This window comes from Gallinula chloropus, assembly GCF_964237585.1.
Source record: "Gallinula chloropus genome assembly, chromosome: 2".
NCBI classification, from domain to species: Eukaryota; Metazoa; Chordata; class Aves; order Gruiformes; family Rallidae; genus Gallinula; species Gallinula chloropus.
Window position 1 is genome coordinate 796,223 of NC_140086.1, and position 23,474 is coordinate 819,696.

General features: G+C 61.5%; 1 protein-coding gene across 1 annotated transcript in view; it reads right to left on the reverse strand.

The window, feature by feature from the left end:
* Positions 1–498: 498 nt before the first annotated feature.
* The window catches only part of LOC311205743 (neurexin-2-beta-like), a gene marked incomplete at both ends in the record, with an annotated part of 23,220 nt that continues 244 nt past the window's right edge, over positions 499–23,474 (reverse strand). The window contains 5 exons of the mRNA XM_084280239.1: positions 499–566; positions 2,041–2,130; positions 5,699–5,870; positions 14,032–14,213; positions 23,329–23,387. Of these exons, the coding sequence (XP_084136365.1) occupies positions 499–566; positions 2,041–2,130; positions 5,699–5,870; positions 14,032–14,213; positions 23,329–23,387 (571 nt within the window). The remainder of the gene's footprint in view (positions 567–2,040; positions 2,131–5,698; positions 5,871–14,031; positions 14,214–23,328; positions 23,388–23,474) is intronic.

The window sequence follows — 23,474 nt, forward strand, 5'->3', positions numbered from 1 at the left end:
GGCTCCAGTTGGGGGGATGGGGGGGGTTGGGGGGGGGGTTGGGGGGCTCCTGCCTGACACAGGGCCGGGGGTGGGGGTGGGGGGTGCTGGAGTGAGGGGGGGGGGTGTATAGTGAGTTTTGGGGCGGGGGGGGGATTGAGGGGGGGGGGGTTAGGGTGTAGAGGAGGGGGGAGGGGCTCACCCCATCCTCGTGCGACGCACGAGCGCACAGCCCCTTTACCCCCCCCTCCCCCTCCCCAAACACCCCCCCCCCCTTCTTTCCTTCGCACGCCCCTCGTGCAAGACCCCCCCACCCTCGGGGGGGGGTGGGGTTCGTTAGGTGGCCAATTAGTGTCGCTAATTAGTGCGGTTATTATGCGGGTTTTAGCTTGGTTTATGCTGGTTTAGGTGGGGGGGGGAGGGGGCGTGGGGGGGGGGGTGGGCTGTGGGGGGGGGGTCGGCAGCACTCAAAGGGTTAAAGCGCGGTTTAGGGGGGCGGTTAAGTTCGTTAAAGTCCCTTTAACCAGGCGGGTTAATGAGGTTAATGAGGTTAATGAGGGTAATCATGAGGGGGCGGGGCTGAGGCCCTCCCTGAAGAAAAAGGGGTGGGGGGCTGAAAACAGCTGGGTGGGTGGGTGGGGGGGTGGTGCTGGGTGCCTGGATATTGGGGTGCTGGGTGCACCAAACATCTGGGCGCCCAAACATCTGGGTCCCTGAGCATCTGGGTGCTCAAAGACCCAGGTCCCCCAACATCTGGGTGCCCAAACATCTGGGTGCCCGAACATCTGGGTCCCTGAACATCTGGGTCCCTGAACACCCAGGTGCTCAAAGACCCGGGTCCCCCAACATCTGGGTGCCCAAACATCTGGGTGCCCAAACATCTGGGTCCCTGAACAACCGGGTGCTCAAAGACCCAGGTCCCCCAACATCTGGGTGCCCAAACATCTGGGTCCCTGAACACCTGGGTGCTCGAAGACCCAGGTCCCCCAACATCTGGGTGCCCAAACATCTGGGTGCCCAAACATCTGGGTCCCTGAACACCCAGGTGCTCAAAGACCCAGGTCCCCCAACATCTGGGTGCCCAAACATCCAGGTGCCCGAACATCTGAGTCCCTGAACATCCAGGTGCTCCCACATCTGGGTGCCCCAAAATCTGGGTGCCCCAACATCCAGGTGCCCAAATATCTGGGTCCCTGAACACCTGGGTGCCCAAACACCTGGGTCCCCAAACAGTTGGGTGGCCAAACACCCAGGTACCCAAACATCTGGGTGCCCAAACATCTGGGTGCCCAAACACCCAGGTCCCCAAACACCTGGGTGCCCAAACATCTGGGTCCCTGAACATCTAGGTCCCTGAACACCTGGGTGCCAAGGTGCCTGGGTCCCTAAACATCTGGGTCCCTGAACATCTGGGTCCCTGAACACCCAGGTACCCAAACATCTGGGTCCCCAAACACCTGGGTCCCTGAACACCCAGGTACCCAAACCCCCAGGTACCCAAACACCTGGGTGCCCAAACACCTGGGTCTCTGAACATCTGGGTACCTAAACATCTGGGTGTCCAAACCCCCAGGTACCCAAACATCTGGGTGCCCAAACATCTGGGTCTCTGAACATCCAGGTACCCAAACACCCGGGTGCCCAAACACCTGGGTGCCCAAACATCTGGGTCCCCAAACATCTGGGTCCCTGATCATCCAGGTACCCAAACACCTGGGTGCCCAAACACCTGGGTGCCCAAACATCTGGGTCCCCAAACATCTGGGTCTCTGAACATCCAGGTACCCAAACACCCGGGTACCCAAACATCTGGGTGCCCAAACATCTGGGTCCCCAAACATCCAGGTACCCAAACATCTGTGTCCCCAAACACCTGGGTCCCCAAACATCTGGGCACCCCCCCCACCAGCTGTTCACCCCGACAGGCGGGTGGGCTGTGGTTTTTTGGGTGGGGAAGGTGGGCAGCCCCCCCTGTGCCTGGCATCCCCGGGGGGTGGGGTGGGTGGGTGGGTGGGTGGGAGTATTGGGGGGGGGGGTGGGTGGGTGGGTGGGCCGCGTTACCTTTGTCGAGCAGCCACTCATCGACCACCCGCCCCAGGCGGTAGGGGATGCGCTGCCGCGCCAGCGCCAGCCGCTCGCTGTCCCCGCTGCCTTCGGAGGGAGGAGAAGAGGGGTTACGGCACGCGCCCGGCGCGATGACGTCACGGCGACGCACGGCCGAGGGGAAGGGGATTGGGGAGGGGGGGGTGGGGGTGGGGGAAGAGGAGGAGGAGGAGGAGGAGGGGGGTTGGGGAAGGGGGGGGACTCGGTGGCAGCGATGGCGGCGGCGGCGCCGATGTCGGGTTGGTGTCACGGGTGGCGTCACCGCGGCGCTGTGACATCATCGGTGATGTCACCGCGGCGCTATGACGTCGCCAGTGATGTCACTGGGGTGCTATGACGTCGCCGGTGATGTCACCGCGGTGCTATGACGTCATCAGTGATGTCACCGCGGCGCTACGACGTCGCCGGTGACGTCACCAGGGCGCTATGGCGTCATCAGTGATGTCACCGCGGCGCTATGACGTCGCCGGTGACGTCACCGGGGGGATCTATGACGTCCCCCGTGGCGCGGGGACAGAAGCGTGGCGGCGGGATCGTGACGTCATCGGCGATGCCGGCGGTGACGTCACGGCGCCGCACAGTGGCATCGCCGATGACGTCACCACGGGGCGTCGTCGCCACTGGGATGGAGCCACCGGTGTCCCCGATGACGTCACCACAGGGCGGTGGCGTCACCGGGATGGAGCCACCGGTGTCCCCGATGACGTCACCACGGGGCATCGGCCTCGTGACATCACCACCGGCATCGCCGATGACGTCACCACGGGGCGTCGTCGTCACCGGGACGGAACCGTGACGTCACCACCAGCACCACAGGTGACGTCACCCCCAGCCGCCGGCGTCACCCAGGCCCAGGTTGGGGGGGGGGGGCCCACAGCGTCACCGATGACGTCACCGCGGCGCGATGACGTCACCAGGACGGGACCGTGACACCACCACCGGCATCGCCGATGACGTCACCATGGCGCCACCGGCCCTGGGGGGCCGTGACGTCACCGCTGCCCCCCCATGACGTCACCGGGGGGCGTGGCCAAGGGTCAGAGCCGTGATGTCATCACCGGGCTGTGATGTCACCGGTGGGGGGTGGGGGAGGGGTTTATGAGGCCTTTAGGGGGGCGTTAGGGGGGGCGGGGGGAGGAGGGGGGGTGGCCCCTTCGTTAGCGCCCTCGTTAGCTGTCGCTGCTCTTAATTGGGGCTGGGGGGGTCGTTAGTGGGAGGGGGGGCTGGGGTGGGATGGGGGGGCTGGGGTGCCTATAGGTTCCATAGGGTGATGGGGGTGCCTATGGGTGCTGGGGGGTGTCCCCATGGGGTGCCCTCAGTGTGCTGCAGGGTGCCTATAGATGCCATAGGGTGCCCCCAGGGTGCCTATAGGTGCTATATGATGTCCCCATAGGTGCCATAGGGTGCCCTCAGTGTGCCTATAGGTGCTATGGGGTGTCTCAGGGGTGCCTATAGATGCCATAGGGTGCCCCCGGGGTGCCTATAGGTGTTATATGATGTCCCCATAGGTGCCTTAGGGTGCCTATAGATGCCATAGGGTGTCCCAGGGGTGCCTATAGATGCCATAGGGTGCCCCCAGGGTGCCTATAGGTGCTCTAAGATGTCCCCATAGGTGCCATAGGGTGCCCTCAGTGTGCCTAAAGGTGCTATGGGGTGTCCCAGGGTTGCCTATAGGTGCTATATGGTGTCCCAGGGGTGCCTATAGATGCCATGGGGTGCCCCTGAGGTGCCTATAGATGCTATAGGGTGCCCCTGGGTGTCTATAGGTGTTATAAGATGTACCCATAGGTGCCATAGTGTGCCCTCAGTGTGCCTATAGGTGCTATGGGGTGTCGCTGGGGTGCCTATAGGTGTTATAGGATGTCTCCATAGGTGCCATAGGGTCCCCTCAGTGTGCCTACAGGTGCCATAGGGTGCCCTCGGTGTGCCCATAGATGCCGTAAGGTACCCCTGGGGTGTCTATAGATGCCATAGGATGCCCTGGTGTGTCTATAGGTGTTATAGGGTGCCGCCATGGATACCATAGGGTGCCCTCAGTGTGCCTATAGATGCCATAGAGTACCCCCGGGATGCCTATAGATGCCAATGGGTGCCCTCAGTGTGCCTATAGATGCTGTAGGGTGCCCCTGGGATGCCTATAGATGCCAAAGGGTGCCCTAAGTGTGCCTATAGATGCCATAGGGTACCCCCAGGATGCCTATAGATGCCATAGGGTGCCCTCAGTGTGCCATGGGGTGCCCCTGGGGTGCCTATAAATGTCATGGGGTGTCCCTGGGGTGCCTATAGATGCCACAGGATGCCCTCAGTGTGCCACGGGGTGTCCCTGGGGTGCCTGTAGATGCTAGAGGGTGTCCCCATGGGTGCCACAGGGTGCCCAAGGTGTGCCTATAGATGCCATAGTGTGCCGTCAGTGTGCCTATATATGCCATAGGGTGCCCCTGGGATGCCTATAGATGCTGTAGGGTGCCCCTGGGGTGCCAATAGATGCCATAGGGTGCCCCTGGGGTGCCTATAGATGCCAAAGGGTGCCCTCAGTGTGCCTATAAATGCCATAGGGTACCCCCAGGATGCCTATAGATGCCATGGGGTGCCCTCAGTGTGCCCTGGGGTGCCTATAGGTGCTATAGGATGTCCCCATGGGTGCCAAAGGGTGCCCTAAGTGTGCCTATAGATGCCACAGGGTACCCCCGGGATGCCTATAGATGCCATAGGGTGCCCTCAGTGTGCCATAGGGTGTCCCTGGGGTGCCTATAAATGTCATGGGGTGCCCCGGGGGTGCCTGTAGGTGCTATAGGATGTCCCCATGGGTGCCACAGGGTGCCCCTCAGTGTGCCATAGGGTGTCCCTGGGGTGCCTATAGATGCCATGGGGTGCCCTCAGTGTGCCATGGGGTGCCCCTGGGATGCCTATAGATGCTGTAGGGTGCCCCTGGGGTGCCAATAGATGCCATGGGGTGCCCTCAGTGTGCCATGGGGTGCCCCTAAGATGCCTATAGATGCTGTAGGGTGCCCCTGGGGTGCCTATAGATGCCATGGGGTGCCCTCAGTGTGCCATGGGGTGTCCTTGGGGTGCCTATAGATGCCATGGGGTGCCCTCAGTGTGCCATGGGGTGCCCCTGGGGTGCCTGTAGGTGCTATAGGACGTCCCCATGGGTGCCATAGGATGCCCTCAGTGTGCCATAGGGTGCCCCTGGGGTGCCAATAGATGCCATAGGGTGCCCTCAGTGTGCCATGGGGTGCTCCTAGGATGCCTATAGATGCTGTAGGGTGACCCTGGGGTGCCTATAGATGCCATAGGGTGCCCCTGGGATGCCTATAGATGCCATAGGATGCCCTTAGTGTGCCATGGGGTGCCCCTGGGGTGCCTATAGGTGCTATAGGATGTCCCTGTGGGTGCCATAGGATGCCCTCAGTGTGCCATAGGGTGCCCCTAGGGTGCCTGTAGGTGCTATAGGGTGTCCCCATGGGTGCCATAGGGTGCCCTAAGTGTGCCTATAGATGCCATAGGGTGCCCTCAGTGTGCCTATAGATGCCCTAGGGTACCCCTGGGGTGCCCCCAGGTGCCTGTCGGAGCCTCTGGCTGCGGTGGGGCGCCCCGCGGGGGGCCGTGGGGGTACCTGGGGGGTAGCGCTCGTGCAGGGGGCCGCCGTCCACTTGTAGGGTGGCGTTGCCGCCGCTGCGGGTGAAGCGGACGACGTGGAAGCGCCCGTCGCTGACGGCCGCCCCCCGCTCCTCCAGCGCGATGTCCTCGGTGCCCACGTTGAACAGCACCCCCACGGCCCCCTGCGCCTGCGGGGTTGGGGTGTGGGGAGGGGGACACACACACACCTGTGGGTCCCGGCCCCACGGCGCCATCCGCGGAGACCACCCACCCACCCACTCACCCACCCACAGAGGGGACCACACAGGCACCCAGCCCCCCATCATCATCATCCCCATCACCATCATCATCACCCCCATCATCATCATCACCCCAGGGGGTCCCATCATCATCACCCCTGGGGTCCCCCCTGCAGCGTTTTGGGGTGTTGGGGGTCACAACTGCCCCACATCTGCCCCACATCTGCCCCACAGCCACCCAGCTCCCCCATCACCATCATCATCCCCATCACCGTCATCACCCCAGGGGGTCCCATCATCATCACCCCTGGGGTCCCCCCTGCAGCATTTTGGGGTGTTGGGGGTCATAATTGCCCCATATGTGCCCCATATCTGCCCTATAGCTGCCCCATGGACACCCAGTGCCCCCACGGCCCCCTGCGCCTGCAGGGTTGGGGTGGGGGGTGGGACACACACACACACACACACCTGTGGGTCCCGGCCCCACGGCGCCATCCGCGGAGACCACCCACCCACCCACAGAGGGGACCACCCAGGCACCCAGCACCCCCATCATCATCATCATCCCCATCACCATCATCATCCCCATCACCATCATCACCCCAGGGGGTCCCTCCTGCAGTGTTTTGGGGTGTTGGGGGTCACAACTGCCCCATATCTGCCCCACAGACATCCAGCTCCCCCATCATCATCATCACCCCCAGCACCATCATCACCATCATCACCCCAGGGGATCCCTCCTGCAGCCCCCCCATCACCCCTGGGGTCCCCCCTGCAGCATTTTGGGGTGTTGGGGGTCACAACTGCCCCATATCTGCCCCACAGCCACCCAGCTCCCCCATCATCATCATCCCCCCATCATCATCATCACCCCAGGGGGTTCCTCCTGCAGCCCCCCCATCACCCCTGGGGTCCCCCCTGCAGTGTTTTGGGGTGTTGGGGGTCACAACTGCCCCAAATCTGCCCCACAGACACCCAGCACCCCCCAGCCCCCCATCACCATCATCACCATCATCACCCCAGGGGGTCGTCCTGCAGCCCCCCCATCACCCCTGGGGTCCCCCCTGCAGTGTTTTGGGGTGTTGGGGGTCACAACTGCCCCAAATCTGCCCCACAGACACTCAGCACCCCCCAGCCCCCCATCACCATCATCACCATCATCACCCCAGGGGGTCGTCCTGCAGCCCCCCCATCACCCCTGGGGTCCCCCCTGCAGTGCTTTGGGGTGTTGGGGGTCACAACTGCCCCATATCTGCCCCACAGACACCCAGCCCTGCCATCACCATCATCACCCCCATCATCATCATCACCCCAGGGGTCCCCCCTGCAGCATTTTGGGGTGTGGGGGGTCATAATTGCCCCATATCTGCCCCACAGCTGCCCCACAGCCACCCAGCTCCCCCATCATCATCATCACCCCCATCACCCCCATCACCCCTGGGGTCCCTCCTGCAGCATTTTGGGGTGGGGTGGGGGGTGTTGGGGGTCATAATTGCCCCATATGTGCCCCATATCTGCCCTATAGCTGCCCCATGGACACCCAGTGCCCCCACAGCCCCCTGTGCCTGCGGGGTTGGGGTGTGGGGAGGGACACACACACACACACACAGCTGTGGGTCCTGGCCCCACGGCGCCATCCGCGGAGACCACCCACCCACCCACAGAGGGGACCACCCAGCCCCCCATCATCATCATCATCCCCATCACCATCATCACCCCAGGGGGTCCCATCATCATCACCCCTGGGGTCCCCCCTGCAGCGTTTTGGGGTGTTGGGGGTCACAACTGCCCCACATCTGCCCCACATCTGCCCCACAGCCACCCAGCTCCCCCATCACCATCATCATCCCCATCACCATCATCACCCCAGGGGGTCCCTCCTGCAGCCCCCCCATCACCCCTGGGGTCCTCCCTGCAGCATTTTGGGCTGGGGTGGGGGGGTTATGGGGGTTGTAATTGCCCCACATCTGCCCCATATCTGCCCTATAGCTGCCCCATGGAGACCCAGCGCCCCCACAGCCCCCTGAGCCTGCGGGGTTGGGGTGGGGGGGGAGGGACACACACACACACACACAGAGCTGTGGGTCCCGGCCCCACGGCGCCATCCGCGGAGACCACCCACCCACCCACTCACCCACCCACAGAGGGGACCACACAGACACCCAGCCCGCCCATCATCATCATCATCCCCATCACCATCATCATCCCCATCATCATCATCACCCCAGGGGGTCCCTCCTGCAGTGTTTTGGGGTGTTGGGGGTCACAACTGCCCCATATCTGCCCCATATCTGCCCCACAGCCACCCAGCTCCCCCATCATCATCATCACCCCCATCATCATCATCACCCCCATCACCATCATCACCCCAGGGGGTCCCATCATCATCACCCCTGGGGTCCCCCCTGCAGCGTTTTGGGGTGTTGGGGGTCACAACTGCCCCACATCTGCCCCACATCTGCCCCACAGCCACCCAGCTCCCCCATCACCATCATCATCCCCATCACCGTCATCACCCCAGGGGGTCCCATCATCGTCACCCCTGGGGTCCCCCCTGCAGTGTTTTGGGGTGTGGGGGGTCACAACTGCCCCATATCTGCACCACAGACACCCAGCCCTGCCATCACCATCATCACCCCCATCATCATCATCACCCCAGGGGTCCCCCCTGCAGCATTTTGGGGTGTGGGGGGTCATAATTGCCCCATATGTGCCCCATATCTGCCCTATAGCTGCCCCATGGACACCCAGTGCCCCCACAGCCCCCTGTGCCTGCGAGGTTGGGGTGGGGGGTGAGGGGGACACACACACAGCTGTGGGTCCTGGCCCCACGGCGCCATCCGCGGAGACCACCCACCCACCCACAGAGGGGACCACCCAGCCCCCCATCACCATCATCATCCCCATCACCATCATCACCCCAGGGGGTCCCATCATCATCACCCCAGGGGGTTCCTCCTACAGTGTTTTGGGGTGTTGGGGGGTCACAACTGCCCCATATCTGCCCCATATCTGCCCCACAGCCACCCAGCTCCCACATCATCATCATCATCCCCATCACCATCATCACCATCATCACCCCAGGGGGTCCCACCATCATCACCCCTGGGGTCCCCCCTGCAGTGTTTTGGGGTGTTGGGGGGTCACAACTGCCCCATATCTGCCCCACAGACACCCAGCCCCCCATCACCATCATCACCCCTGGGGGTCCCTCCTGCAGCCCACCCATCACCCCTGGGGTCCCCCCTGCAGCATTTTGGGGTGGGGGGGGTGTTGGGGGTTATAATTGCCCCATGTGTGCCCCAGAGATGCCCCACAGCCACCCAGCTCCCCCATCATCATCATCACTCCCATCACCATCATCACCATCATCACCTCTGGGGGTACCTCCTGCAGCCCCCCCATCACCCCTGGGGTCCCCCCTGCAGCATTTTGGGGTGTGGGGGGTCATAATTGCCCCATATCTGCCCCACATCTGCCCCACAGCCACCCAGCACCCCCATCATCATCATCACCCCCATCATCACCATCACCATCATCACCCCAGGGGGTCCCTCCTGCAGCCCCCCCATCACCCCTGGGGTCCCCCCTGCAGTGTTTTGGGGTGTTGGGGGTCACAACTGCCCCATATCTGCCTCACAGACACCCAGCACCCCCATATCTGCCCCACAGACACCCAGCCCCCCATCACCATCATCACCCTTGGGGTCCCCCCTGGAGCATTTTGGGGTGTGTGGGGTCATATTTGCCCCATATCTGCCCCACAGCTGCCCCACATCTGCCCCACAACCACCCACCTCCCCATCATCATCATCGCCATCATCACCCCCATCACCCCTGGGGTCCCCCCTGCAGCATTTTGGGCTGGGGTGGGGGGGTTATGGGGGTCATAATTGCCCCATATGTGCCCCATATCTGCCCTATAGCTGCCCCATGGACACCCAGTGCCCCCACAGCCCCCTGTGCCTGCGAGGTTGGGGTGGGGGGTGGGGGACACACACACAGCTGTGGGTCCCGGCCCCACGGCGCCATCCGCGGAGACCACCCACCCACCCACAGAGGGGACCACACAGGCACCCAGCCCCCCATCATCATCATCATCCCCATCACCATCATCACCCCAGGGGGTCCCATCATCATCACCCCTGGGGTCCCCCCTGCAGTGTTTTGGGGTGTTGGGGGTCACAACTGCCCCACATCTGCCCCACAGACACCCAGCCCCCCAATCACCATCATCACCACCATCACCCCTGGGGGTCCCTCCTGCAGCCCCCCCATCACCCCTGGGGTCCCCCCTGCAGCATTTTTGGGGGGTGAGAGGGTGTTGGGGGTCATAATTGCCCCATGTGTGCCCCAGAGATGCCCCACAGCCACCCAGCTCCCACATCATGACCATCACCCCCATCATCATCATCACCATCATCACCCCAGGGGGTCCCTCCTGCAGCCCCCACCTCACCCCTGGGGTCCCCCCTGCAGTGTTTTGGGGTGTTGGGGGTCACAACTGCCCCATATCTGCCCCACATCTGCCCCACAGCCACCCAGCTCCCCCATCATCATCATCACCCCCATCATCATCGTCACCATCATCACCCCAGGGGGTCCCTCCTACAGCCCCCCCATCACCCCTGGGGTCCCCCCTGCAGCATTTTGGGGTGTGGGGGGTCATAATTGCCCCATATCTGCCCCACATCTGCCCTATAGCTGCTCCATGGACACCCAGTGCCCCCACGGCCCCCTGCGCCTGCGGGGTTGGGGTGGGGGGTGAGGGACACACACACACACACACACACACACAGCTGTGGGTCCCGGCCCCACGGCGCCATCCGCGGAGACCACCCACCCACCCACCCACCCACCCACAGAGGGGACCACACAGACACCCAGCCCCCCATCATCATCATCCCCATCACCATCATCACCCCAGGGGGTCCCATCATCATCACCCCTGGGGTCCCCCCGGCAGCGTTTTGGGGTGTTGGGGGTCACAACTGCCCCATATCTGCCCCATATCTGCCCCACAGACACCCAGCTCCCCCATCATCTTCATCACCCCCATCACCATCATCACCGTCATCACCCCAGGGGGTCCCTCCTGCAGCCCCCCCATCACCCCTGGGGTCCCCCCTGCAGCGTTTTGGGGTGTTGGGGGGGTTTTGGGGGTCATAATTGCCCCATGGGTACCCCACAACTGCCCCAACCCCCCTCCCCCCCCAGCACAGATGACACCAGGGTCCCCCCTGCAGTGTTTTGGGGTGTGGGGGTGTGTTGGGTGGGGGGTGTTGGGGGTCAATTGCCCCACATACCCCCCCCCCCAATCCCCCCTCCCCAGTGATGTGGGGCTGCAGGAAGGGCCTCATTTCCCCCTGCCCCCCCCCCTCATTTCCCCCCCACTTCCGCCTTCACACTGTGGAGCTGGAGGAAGGTGCCCAGCCCCTGACCCCCCCCATTGCCCCCCCACTTCCCCCCCCCAGCTTCCCTTATGATGTGGAGCTGCAGGAAGCCCCCCACCCCCCCATTTCCCCCCCACTTCCTCCCCATTTCCTCTCCACTTCCCCCTGCACTTCCCCTTATGATGTGGAGCTGGAGGAAGCCCCCCACCCTCCATTGCCCCCCACATCCCCCCCACTTCCCCCTGCTTCCCTTATGATGTGGGGCTGGAGGAAGCCCCCCCTTGGCCCCCCCATTTCCTCCCCCCCTTCTCCCCCCATTTCCCCCTGCTTCCCCCCCCATTTCCCCCCCACTTCCCCCCCCCAGCTTCCCTTATGATGTGGAACAGCAGGAAGACCCCCACCCCCCACTTCCCCCCGTTTCCCCTCCACTTCCCCCCCCCGCTTCCTGCTTCCTCCCCACTTCCCCTCCTGTTTCCCCTCCACTTTCCCCCCTGCTTCCTGCTTCCTCCCCACTTCCCCTCCTGTTTCCCCTCCACTTCCCCCCCCTGCTTCCTGCTTCCTCCCCACTTCCCCTCCTGTTTCCCCTCCACTTCCCCCCCCGCTTCCTGCTTCCTCCCCACTTCCCCTCACCATATGATGCTACAGGACACCCCCACATCCCCCTCCCCATTTCCCCCCCCACTTCCTGCTTCCCCCCCCTCCCCCATTTCCACTCATGATGTGGAGCAGCAGGAAGCCCCCCCAGCCCCATTACCCCCCCCATAGCCCCCATTACCCCCCAGACCCCCATAGACCCCAGACCCCCCTTACGATGTGGAGCTGCAGGAAGCCCCCAGCCCCATTACCTCCCATAGCCCAAATTACCCCCCCATTCCCCCCCAGGTCCCCCCATAGCCCGTAGCCCCCCCATAGTCCCCCCCTTATGATGTGGAGCTGCAGGAAGTCCCCCAGCCCCATTACACCCTATAGCCCCCCATTGCCCCCCATTGCCCATAAACCCCCCATAGCACAAAGACCCCAGACCCCACATAGACCCCCCATAGCCCAAAGACCCCAGACCCCCCATAGACCCCCCACTTACGATGTGGAGCTGCAGGAAGTCCCCCAGCCCCATTCCCCCCATAGGCCCCCATTCCCCCCATAGCCCCCCATTCCTCCCATAGCCCCCCATTCCCCCCATAGCCCCCATTCCCCCCACAGTCCCCCAATACCCACAGACCCCCCATAGCCCCCAGCCCCCCATAGCCCCCCTTACGATGTGGAGCTGCTGGAAGCCCCCCCAGCCCCATTACCCCCCCCATAGCCCCCATTACCCCCCAGCCCCCCATAGCCCCCCCATTCCCCCCCAGGTCCCCCCATAGCCCGTAGCCCCCCCATAGTCCCCCCCTTATGATGTGGAGCTGCAGGAAGTCCCCCAGCCCCAATACCCCCCATTCCCCCCATAGTCCCCCATTGCCCATAGACCCCCCATAGCACAAAGACCCCAGACCCCACATAGAACCCCCCTTATGATGTGGAGCTGCAGGATGTCCCCCAGCCCCATTAACCCCCATTCCCCCCATAGGCCCCCATTGCCCATAGACCCCCCATTGCCCCCAGCCCCCCATAGCCCCCCCTTACAATGTGGAGCTGTAGGAAGTCCCCCAGCCCCATTACCCCCATAGCCCTCCATTGCCCACAGACCCCCCATAGCCCCCATAGCCCCCCATAGCCCCCCTTATGATGTGGAGCTGCAGGAAGTCCCCCAGCCCCATTACCCCCAATTCCCCCCAGAGCCCCCCATTCCCCCCATAGCCCCCATAGCCCCCCATTGCCCCCAGCCCCCCATAGCCCCCCTTACGATGTGGAGCTGCAGGAAGTCCCCCAGCCCCATTACCCCCCATTCCCCCTATAGCCCCCCATTCCCCCCATAGCCCCCCGTGGCCCCCAGCCCCCCATAGCCCCCCTTACGATGTGGAGCTGCAGGAAGTCCCCCAGCCCCATTACCCACCATTACCCCCCAGTCCCATTCTCCCCCAATACCCCCATTCCCCCCATAGCCCCCCATAGCCCCCCATTGCCCCCAGCCCCCCATAGCCCCCCTTACGATGTGGAGCTGCAGGAAGTCCCCCAGCCCCATTAACCCTCATTCTCCCCATAGCCCCCCATTAACCCCATTCCCCCCCATTCCCCCTATAGCCCCCCATAGCCCCCATAGCCCCCCATTGCCCACAGCCCCCCTGTAGCCCCCAGCCACCCATAGCCCCCCTTACGATGTGGAGCTGCAGGAAGTCCCCCAGCCCCATTAACCCTCATTCCCCCCATAGCCCCCCATTACTCCCATAGCCCCCCGTGGCCCCCAGCCCCCCATAGCCCCCCTTACGATGTGGAGCTGCAGGAAGTCCCCCAGCCCCATTACCCACCATTACCCCCCAGTCCCATTCTCCCCCAATACCCCCATTCCCCCCATAGCCCCCCATAGCCCCCATAGCCCCCCATGGCCCCCAGCCCCCCATAGCCCCCCCTTACGATGTGGAGCTGCAGGATGTCCCCCAGCCCCATTAACCCCCCATTCCCCCCATAGCCCCCCATTGCCCATAGACCCCCATAGCCCCCAGCCCCCCATAGCCCCCCTTACGATGTGGAGCTGCAGGAAGTCCCCCAGCCCCATTACCCCCCATTCCCCCCATTCCCCCCATAGCCCCCCGTGGCCCCCAGCCCCCCATAGCCCCCCTTACGATGTGGAGCTGCAGGAAGTCCCCCAGCCCGGCCGCGCTCTCCACGCGCATCAGGACGGCGTCGCGCTGGCGCGTGCTGAAGCCCAGGGCCAGGCGGTCGGCGCGGGTGCTGGGGCGGTCGTTGGGGGGCCACGTGTAGGTGATGAGAGCCCCCCCCCGCCCGAAGATGTAGGTGGTACCGGCTGGGGAGGGGGGACACACAGGGTCAGAACCCCCCCCATGGGGACATGGGGGGCTGCCCCAGACCCTCCTCCCCCACCCCCACCATGGGGGCATGTGGGGGACAGGGGGACAGGGGGACACATGGACATGGGGGGGCAGTGTCAGACCCCCCCCCCATGGGGACACACAGACATGGGGGGGACAGGGGGACACACGGACATGGGGGGCAGTGTCAGACCCCCCCCCATGGGGACACATGGGGACAGGGGCACAGACATGGGGACACGCATGGACAGACGGACACACAGACACATGGACACACGGACAGATGGACACACGGACACACGGACACGCGGACACATGGACACACAGACAGATGGACACACGGACACACGGACACATGGACACACAGACGGACACATGGACAGAGAGACACATGGACACACAGACACATGGACACACGGACAGACGGACACATGGACAGACGGACACATGGACAGACGGACACACGGACACAAGGACATATGGACACATGGACACACAGATGGACACACAGACAGACGGACACAAGGACATACGGACACATGGACACACGGACACACGGACAGATGCGCACATGGACATACAGACACATGGACACACGGACACACAGACAGATGGACACACGGACAGACGGACACAAGGACATACGGACACACGGACACATGGACACACGGACACATGGACACAAGGACATATGGACACAGGGACAGACGGACACATGGACACATGGACACACAGACGGACACACGGACACAAGGACATATGGACACACGGACACATGGACACAGGGACACACGGACACATGGACACATGGACACACAGACACACGGACACACGGACACACGGACACATGGACACACAGACGGACAGATGGACAGAGAGACACATGGACACACAGAAACATGGACACATGGACACACAGACACATGGACACATGGACACACAGACACACAGACAGATGGACACATGGACACATGGACAGACAGACGGACGCATGGACACACAGACACATGGACGCATGGACATGAGACATGGATACATGGACACACGGACACATGGACACACAGACACATGGACACAAGGACATATGGACACACAGACACATGGACAGACAGACACACGGACAGAGAGACACATGGACATGAGGACACACGGACATGTAGACACAGACAGGTGGACACACGGACACATGGACACACGGACATGAGGACACACGGACACACAGGCAGACACACAGACACATGGACATGCAGACATGTGGACACACGGACGGACACACGGACACATGGACAGACAGACGGACACACGGACAGGCAGACACACGGATACATGGACAGACAGATGGACAGACGGACACACGGACACATGGACAGACAGATACATGGACATGCAGACATGTGGACACACGGGGACATGGACACACGGACAGACAGACACACAGACGGACATATGGACACATGGACGCACGGACACACAGGGACACATGGACACACGGACAGACGGACACACGGACGTGCAGACATGTGGACACACGGACACACAGATACACAGAGACACATGGACACATGGACAGACGGACACATGGACACATGGACACACGGACACATGGACATGAGGAGACACGGACACACATGGACAGACAGACGGACACATGGACAGACAAGACACACGGGCATGAAGACACATGGACACACGGATACACAGGGACACACGGACAGACGGACACACAGGGACACATGGACACACAGCCAGACGGACATATGGACACACAGACATACGGACACACAGACATGAGGATGCACGGACACACGGACAGACGGACACGCAGACATGTGGACACAGACAGATGGACACACAGACACATGACACATGGACATGAGGACACACGGACATGAGGACACACAGACAGACAGACACACGGACACATGGACACGCAGACGTGGACACACAGACAGGCAGACACACGGACACACGGACAGACAGACGGACACACGGACAGGCAGACACACGGACACATGGACAGACAGATACACGGACATGCAGACATGTGGACACATGGGGACATGGACACACGGACAGACAGACACACAGACAGGCGGACATATGGACACATGGACGCACGGACACACAGGGACACATGGGCACATGGACAGACGGACACACGGACACACATGGACACAAGGACATATGGACACACAGACATGAGGATGCACAGACACACAGACAGATGGACACACAGACACATGGACAGACAGACGGACACACAGAGACACGGACACACGGACACATGGACACACGGACACATGGACAGACGGACACACAGACAGACAGACACACGGACACGCAGACACGCAGACATGTGGACACACGGACACATGGACAGACAGACACATGGACACAAGGACATGTGGACATACATGGACAGACAGACAGACACATGGACAGGCAGACACACGTGGACACACGGACACGCGGACACATGGACACACGGACACACGGACAGACACACATGTGGACAGACAGACACATGGACACACGGACACATGGACAGACGGACACATGGACAGACAGACACATGGACACATGGACACACGGACACATGGACAGACGGACAGACGGACACACGGACAGACACACGTGGACACCCCCAGCTGTGGGGACCCCCCCAGGGTGGAGGGGCCTGGGGGGGCACCGGGGTGTTGGGAGGGGGGTTGCACGAGGGGGGGGGGGTTGCACGAGGGGCGTGGCTTGCACGAGGAGCCTGGACCTTGCACGAGGGGTGGACCTTGCACAAGGGGTGGGGCTCACACAAGGGGCGTGGCTTGCACGAGGGGTGGACCTTGCACAAGGGGTGGGGCTCACACGAGGGGCGGGGCTCGCACGAGGGGTGGACCTTGCACGAGGGGCTTGCACGAGGGCTCACACCACAGCCCAGGCTTGCACGAGGGCCCCCCCCCCCCCCCCCAGCACGACGGGGTGTTCACACTCACGTGGGCACACTCACACTCACACTCACACCATCCCCTCCCCCACTCCCTGGCAACCCCCCGCCCCCGGCCGTTGCACACGCGCGTGCGAGGGGGGAGGGGCGCTGGTGACGTCACACCCAGCACACACACCCCACCCCCCAACACCCCCCCAAAATCCAGCCTGAGGGGAGGAGGAGGAGGAGGAAGAGGGGGAGGAAGAGTGGGAGGAAGGGGGAGGTTGGGGTCCCCAGGAGGAGGAGGAGAAGGAGGAGGAAGAGGAAGAAGAGGAAGAAGAGGAGGAAGAGGAGGAGGAGGAGGATGAAGAGGGGAGGAGGAAGAGGAAGAAGAGGAGGAGGAGGAGGAGGAGGAGGAGGAGGAGGAGGAGGAGGAGGAGGAGGAGGAGGAGGAGAGGAGGAGGAGGAGGAGGAGGAGGAGGAGGAAGAAGAGGAGGAGGAGGAGGAGGAGGAGGAGGAGGAGGAGGAGGAGGAGGAGGAGGAGGAAGAAGAGGAGGAGGAGGAGGAGGAGGAGGAGGAGGAGGAGGAGGAGGAGGAGGAGGAGGAGGAGGAGGAGGAGGAGGAGGAGGAGGAAGAGGAAGAGGAGGAAGAGGAAGAAGAGGAGGAGGAGGAGGAAGAGGAGGAGGAGGAAGAGGAGGAGGAGGAGGAGGGAGGAAGAGGAGAAGGAAGAGGAGGAGGAGGAGGAAGAGGGGGGAAGGGGGAGGTTGGGGTCCCCAGGAGGAGGAAGAGGAGGATGAGGAAGAGGAGGAGGAAGGGGGAGGAGGAAGGAGGAGGTTGAGGTCCCCAAGAGGAGGAGGAGGAGGAGGAGGAGGAGGAGGGGTGGGGGTCCCAGACTGATGAGGGTGATGAGGAGGATGAAGGCCCTGGGGTCCCAGGAGGAGCAGGAAGAGGAGGAGGAAGAGGAGGAGGAGGAAGGCCAGGGATCCTGGGAGGATGCTGAGGATGAGGATGAAGATGAGGATGAAGGCTTTGGGTCCCCATGAGGATGATGATGAGGCTGAAGGCCTGGTGGGGGTCCCAGGCTGATGAGGAGGATGAGGATGAAGGCCTGGGGAGGGGTCCCAGACTGATGATGATGATGATGAGGAGGATGAGGAGGAGGAGGAAGGCCAATGGAGGGTTCCCAGGAGAGGGAGGAAGAGGAGGAAGGTTTGGGGGCTCCTCAGGAGGAGGAGGATGATGAGGAAGGATGGTGGGGAGGTCCCCAGGAGGAGGGAGGGTTGGGGTCCCTGTGGGCTGAGGAGGAGGAGGAGGAGGAAGGTCTGGGGGTCCCAGGCTGAGGAGGAAGAGGAGGAGGAAGGTTTTGGGGTCCTGGGCTGGGGAGAAGGAGGAGGATGATGATGAGGAGGAAGGCCAGAGGCCCTGGGCTGAGGCTGAGGAGGAAGAAGGTGAGGAGGAAGGCCAAAGGTCCCAGGAGGGTGAGGATGATGATGAGGAGGAGGAAGGCTGAGGCAGGCTGGGGGGGGTGCTCAGGATGAGGAGGAGGATGATGAAGGCTTTGGGTCCCTGTCTGGGGGCTGAGGAGGAGGATGAGGGGGAGGAAGAAGGCTGGGGGGTCCCAGGATGAGGATGAGGAGGATGAGGAGGATGATGAAGGCTTTAGGGTCCCTGCCTGGAGTCCCAAGCTGATGAGGATGAGGAGGATGAAGGCCCAGGGGCTCCCAGGCTGAGGATGATGAGGATGAGGAGGATGATGAAGGCTTTGGGGTCCCTGTCTGGGGAGCTGAGGCTGAGGAGGAGGAGGAGGAGGAGGAGGAAGGCCAGAGGGTCCCAGGAAAAGGAGGAGGAGGATGCTGAGGAAGGCTTTGGGGTCCCTGCCCAGGGTCCAAGGATGAGGATGAGGAGGATGAGGAGGAAGGCCCAGGGGTCCCAGGCTGAGGAGGAGGAGGAGGAGGGGGAGGAGGATGAAGGCTTTGGGGTCCCAGCCCGGGGTCCCAGGAGGATGAGGATGATGAGGAAGATGAAGGCTTTGGGGTCCTCATGTGGGGGCTGAGGATGAGGAGGATGATGAAGGCTTTGGGGTCCCTGGCTGATGATGATGATGAGGAGGAAGGTGAGAATGAGGAGGCTGAGGATGATGAAGGCCCAGGGGTTCCTGTGCTGAGGATGATGATGAGGAGGAAGGTCTGGGGATCCCAGGAAGAGGAGGAAGAGGAAGAGGAGGGAGAGGAAGGTTTTGGGGTCCTGGGAGGCTGAGGAGTGGGAGGATGAGGAGGATGATGAAGGCTTTGGGTCTCCAGGAGAAGGGTGAGGAGGAGGAGGAAGGCTGGGCGTCCGGGGAGGAAGGTGAGGATGAGGAGGATGAAGGCTTTGGGTCCGCATGAGGGGGCTGAGGATGAGGAGGATGATGAAGGCAAGGCGGGGTCCCAGGATGAGGAGGAAGAGGAGGAGGAAGAGGAAGGCCAGGGTGTCCTGGGAGGATGCTGAGGATGAGGAGGATGAAGGCTTTGGGTCCCCATGAGGATGATGATGAGGCTGAAGGCCCGGGGGGGTCCCAGGCTGAGGAGGATGAGGAGGAGGAGGAGGAGGAAGAGGAAGAAGAGGCTGAAGGCTTTGGGTCCCAATGAGGATGCTGAGGATGAGGATGAGGAGGAGGATGAAGGCTTTGGGGGGGTCCCAGGTTGATGAGGAGGATGAGGATGAAGGCCCAGGGGTCCCAAGAGGAGGAAGAGGAGGAGGAAGAGGAGGAGGAGGAGGAAGGCCAGAGGGCCCTGGGAAGATGCTGAGGATGAGGATGAGGATGATGATGAAGGCTTTGGGTCCCCATGAGGATGTTGAGGGTGAGGATGAGGATGAAGGCCTGGGAGGGTCCCAGGAGGAGGAGGAGGAAGAAGAGGAGGAAGGACAGAGGGTCCTGGGAGGATGATGAGGATGAGGAGGATGAAGGCCTGGGGGGGGGTCCCAGGAGGAGGAGGAGGAGGAGGAGGAGGATGATGAAGGCTCAAGGGCCCTTGAGGGGGCTGAGGATGATGATGATGATGATGATGATGATGAAGGCTCAAGGGGACTTAGAGGGGGCTGAGGCTGAGGCTGATGAGGATGAGGAGGATGAAGGCCTGGGGGGTCCCATAATGATGATGATGATGATGACGATGAAGGCTCAAGGTCCCCATGAGGGGGCTGAGGCTGAGGATGAGGAGGATGAAGGCCCGGGGGGGGGGTCCCAGGCTGATGATGATGATGATGATGAGGAGGAGGAGGAGGAGGAGGAGGAAGGCTCAAGGGGACTCGAGGGGGCTGAGGATGATGATGAAGGCTTTGGGTCCCTATGAGGGTGCTGAGGCTGAGGCTGAGGATGAGGAGGATGAAGGCCCAGGGAGGGGGGTCCCATGAGGATGATGATGCTGATGACGACAATGACGGCTCAAGGTCCCCATGAGGGGGGTGAGGCTGAGGATGATGAGGATGAAGGCCCGGGGGGGGTCCCATGAGGATGATGATGATGCTGATGACGATGAAGGCTCAAGGTCCCCATGAGGGGGCTGAGGATGAGGATGATGAGGAGGAAGGCTTTGGGTCCCTATGAGGGGACTGAGGATGAGGATGATGATGATGATGAAGGCTTTGGGTCCCTATGAGGGGACTGAGGATGATGATGATGAGGATGAGGAGGATGAAGGCTCAAAGTCCCCATCAGGGGGCTGAGGATGATGATGATGAAGGCTTTGGGTCCCTATGAAGGGGCTGAGGCTGAGGCTGATGATGAAGGCTCAAGGGGACTTGAGGGGGCTGAGGATGAGGATGATGATGATGATGAGGAGGAGGATGATGATGATGATGAAGGCTTTGGGTCCCTATGAGGGGACTGAGGATGATGAGGATGATGATGATGAGGAGGATGAGGATGATGATGAAGGCTTAGGGTCCCCATGAAGGGGCTGAGGCTGAGGATGATGATGATGAGGAGGAGGATGATGATGATGATGATGATGAAGGCTTTTGGTCCCTATGAGGGGCCTGAGGATGAGGATGATGATAATGATGAGGAGGATGATGATGATGATGAAGGCTTAGGGTCCCTATGAGGGGCCTGAGGATGAGGATGATGATGATGATGATGATGATGATGAAGGCTTTTGGTCCCTATGAGGGGACTGAGGCTGTGGATGATGATGATGATGAAGGCTTTGGGTCCCCATGAAGGGGCTGAGGATGATGATGAGGATGAGGATGAGGATGAGGATGATGATGATGATGATGAAGGCTTAGGGTCCCCATGAAGGGGCTGAGGCTGAGGATGAGGATGATGATGATGATGATGATGATGATGATGATGATGATGATGAAGGCTTTGGGTCCCCATGAAGGGGCTGAGGCTGAGGATGATGATGATGATGATGATGACGATGAAGGCTCCAGTTCCCCATGAGGAAGCTGAGGCTGATGATGATGATGATGAAGGTTTTGGGTCCCTATGAGGGGCCTGAGGATGAGGATGAGGATGAGGATGAGGATGAGGATGAGGATGAGGATGATGAGGAGGAGGATGATGATGATGATGAAGGCTTTGGGTCCCTATGAGGGGACTGAGGATGATGAGGATGAGGATGATGATGATGATGAAGAAGAAGAAGGCAGCTTTGGGTCCCTATGAGGGGGCTGAGGATGAGGATGATGATGATGAAGGCTTTGGGTCCCTATGAGGGGCCTGAGGATGAGGATGATGAGGATGATGAGGAGGATGATGATGATGACGAAGGCTTTGGGTCTCTATGAGGGGACTGAGGATGAAGAGGATGATGATGATGAGGAGGAGGACGATGATGATGATGAAGGCTTTAGGTCCCCATGAGGGGCCTGAGGATGATGATGATGATGATGATGATGAAGGCTCAAGGGGACTTGAGGGGGCTGAGGATGAGGATGATAATGATGATAATGATGATAATGAGGATGATGATGATGATGATGATGATGATGGCTTTGGGTCCCTATGAGGGGACTGAGGATGAGGATGATGATGATGATGATGAAGGCTTTGGGTCCCTATGAGGGGACTGAGGATGAGGATGATGAAGATGAGGAGGATGAAGGCCTGGGGGGTCCCAGGCTGAAGATGATGATGATGATGCTGCTGATGACGATGAAGGGGGCTGAGGATGAGGATGAGGCTGAGGATGATGATGATGAAGGCTCAAGGGGACTCGAGGGGGCTGAGGATGATGATGATGATGAGGAGGATGATTAGGATGAGGATGATGATGAAGGCTTTGGGTCCCTATGAGGGGACTGAGGATGAGGATGATGATGATGATGATGATGAAGGCTTTTGGTCCCTATGAGGGGACTGAGGCTGAGGATGATGATGATGAAGACTTAGGGTCCCTATGAGGGGCCTGAGGATGATGATGATGATGAGGATGAGGATCAGGATGATGATGATGATGATGATGAAGAAGGCGGCTTTGGGTCCCCATGAGGGGGCTGAGGATGAGGATGATGAGGATGAGGAGGATGAAGGCCTGGGGGGGGGGTCCCAGGCTGAGGCTGAGGAGGATGATGATGATGATGATGAGGGCTCAAGAGGACTTGAGGGGGCTGAGGATGATGAGGATGAGGAGGATGAAGGCCTGGGGGGGGGGGTCCCAGGCTGAGGCTGAGGCTGAGGAGGAGGATGATGATGAGGGCTCAAGAGGACTTGAGGGGGCTGAGGATGATGAGGATGAGGAGGATGAAGGCCTGGGGGGGGGTGTCCCAGGCTGAGGCTGAGGAGGATGATGATGATGAGGGCTCAAGAGGACTTGAGGGGGCTGAGGATGATGAGGATGAGGAGGATGAAGGCCTGGGGGGGCGGGTCCCAGGCTGAGGCTGAGGAGGAGGATGATGATGATGAGGGCTCAAGAGGACTTGAGGGGGCTGAGGCTGAGGATGATGATGAGGATGAGGCTGAGGATGATGATGCTGCTGACGACGATGAAGGCTCCAGTTCCCCATGAGGAAGCTGAGGCGGATGATGACGACGCTACTGCCTCCGAGGCCGAAGGCCCGTTACCTTCCCCACGCTGCCCCTGTGCCCCCCCACCCCCATCCCCCCCCTCCATCCCCCTCCCTCCTCCCCCCCTCCCTCCCTCCCTCCTCCCTCCCCCTCCCCCCCCGTTTCCCGCGCTCACCGTGGGCGCCGCGCGTGAGGAAGGGCGCGCGGTTGATGGCCACGGGCGCCCCCTGGCGGCTGTGGAAGTGGTGCACGTGGTGGGTGGTGCTGAGGCTCGAGGAGACGCGCGCGCCGCCGGCGGGGGAGGGGCCCGGCCACCCCCTC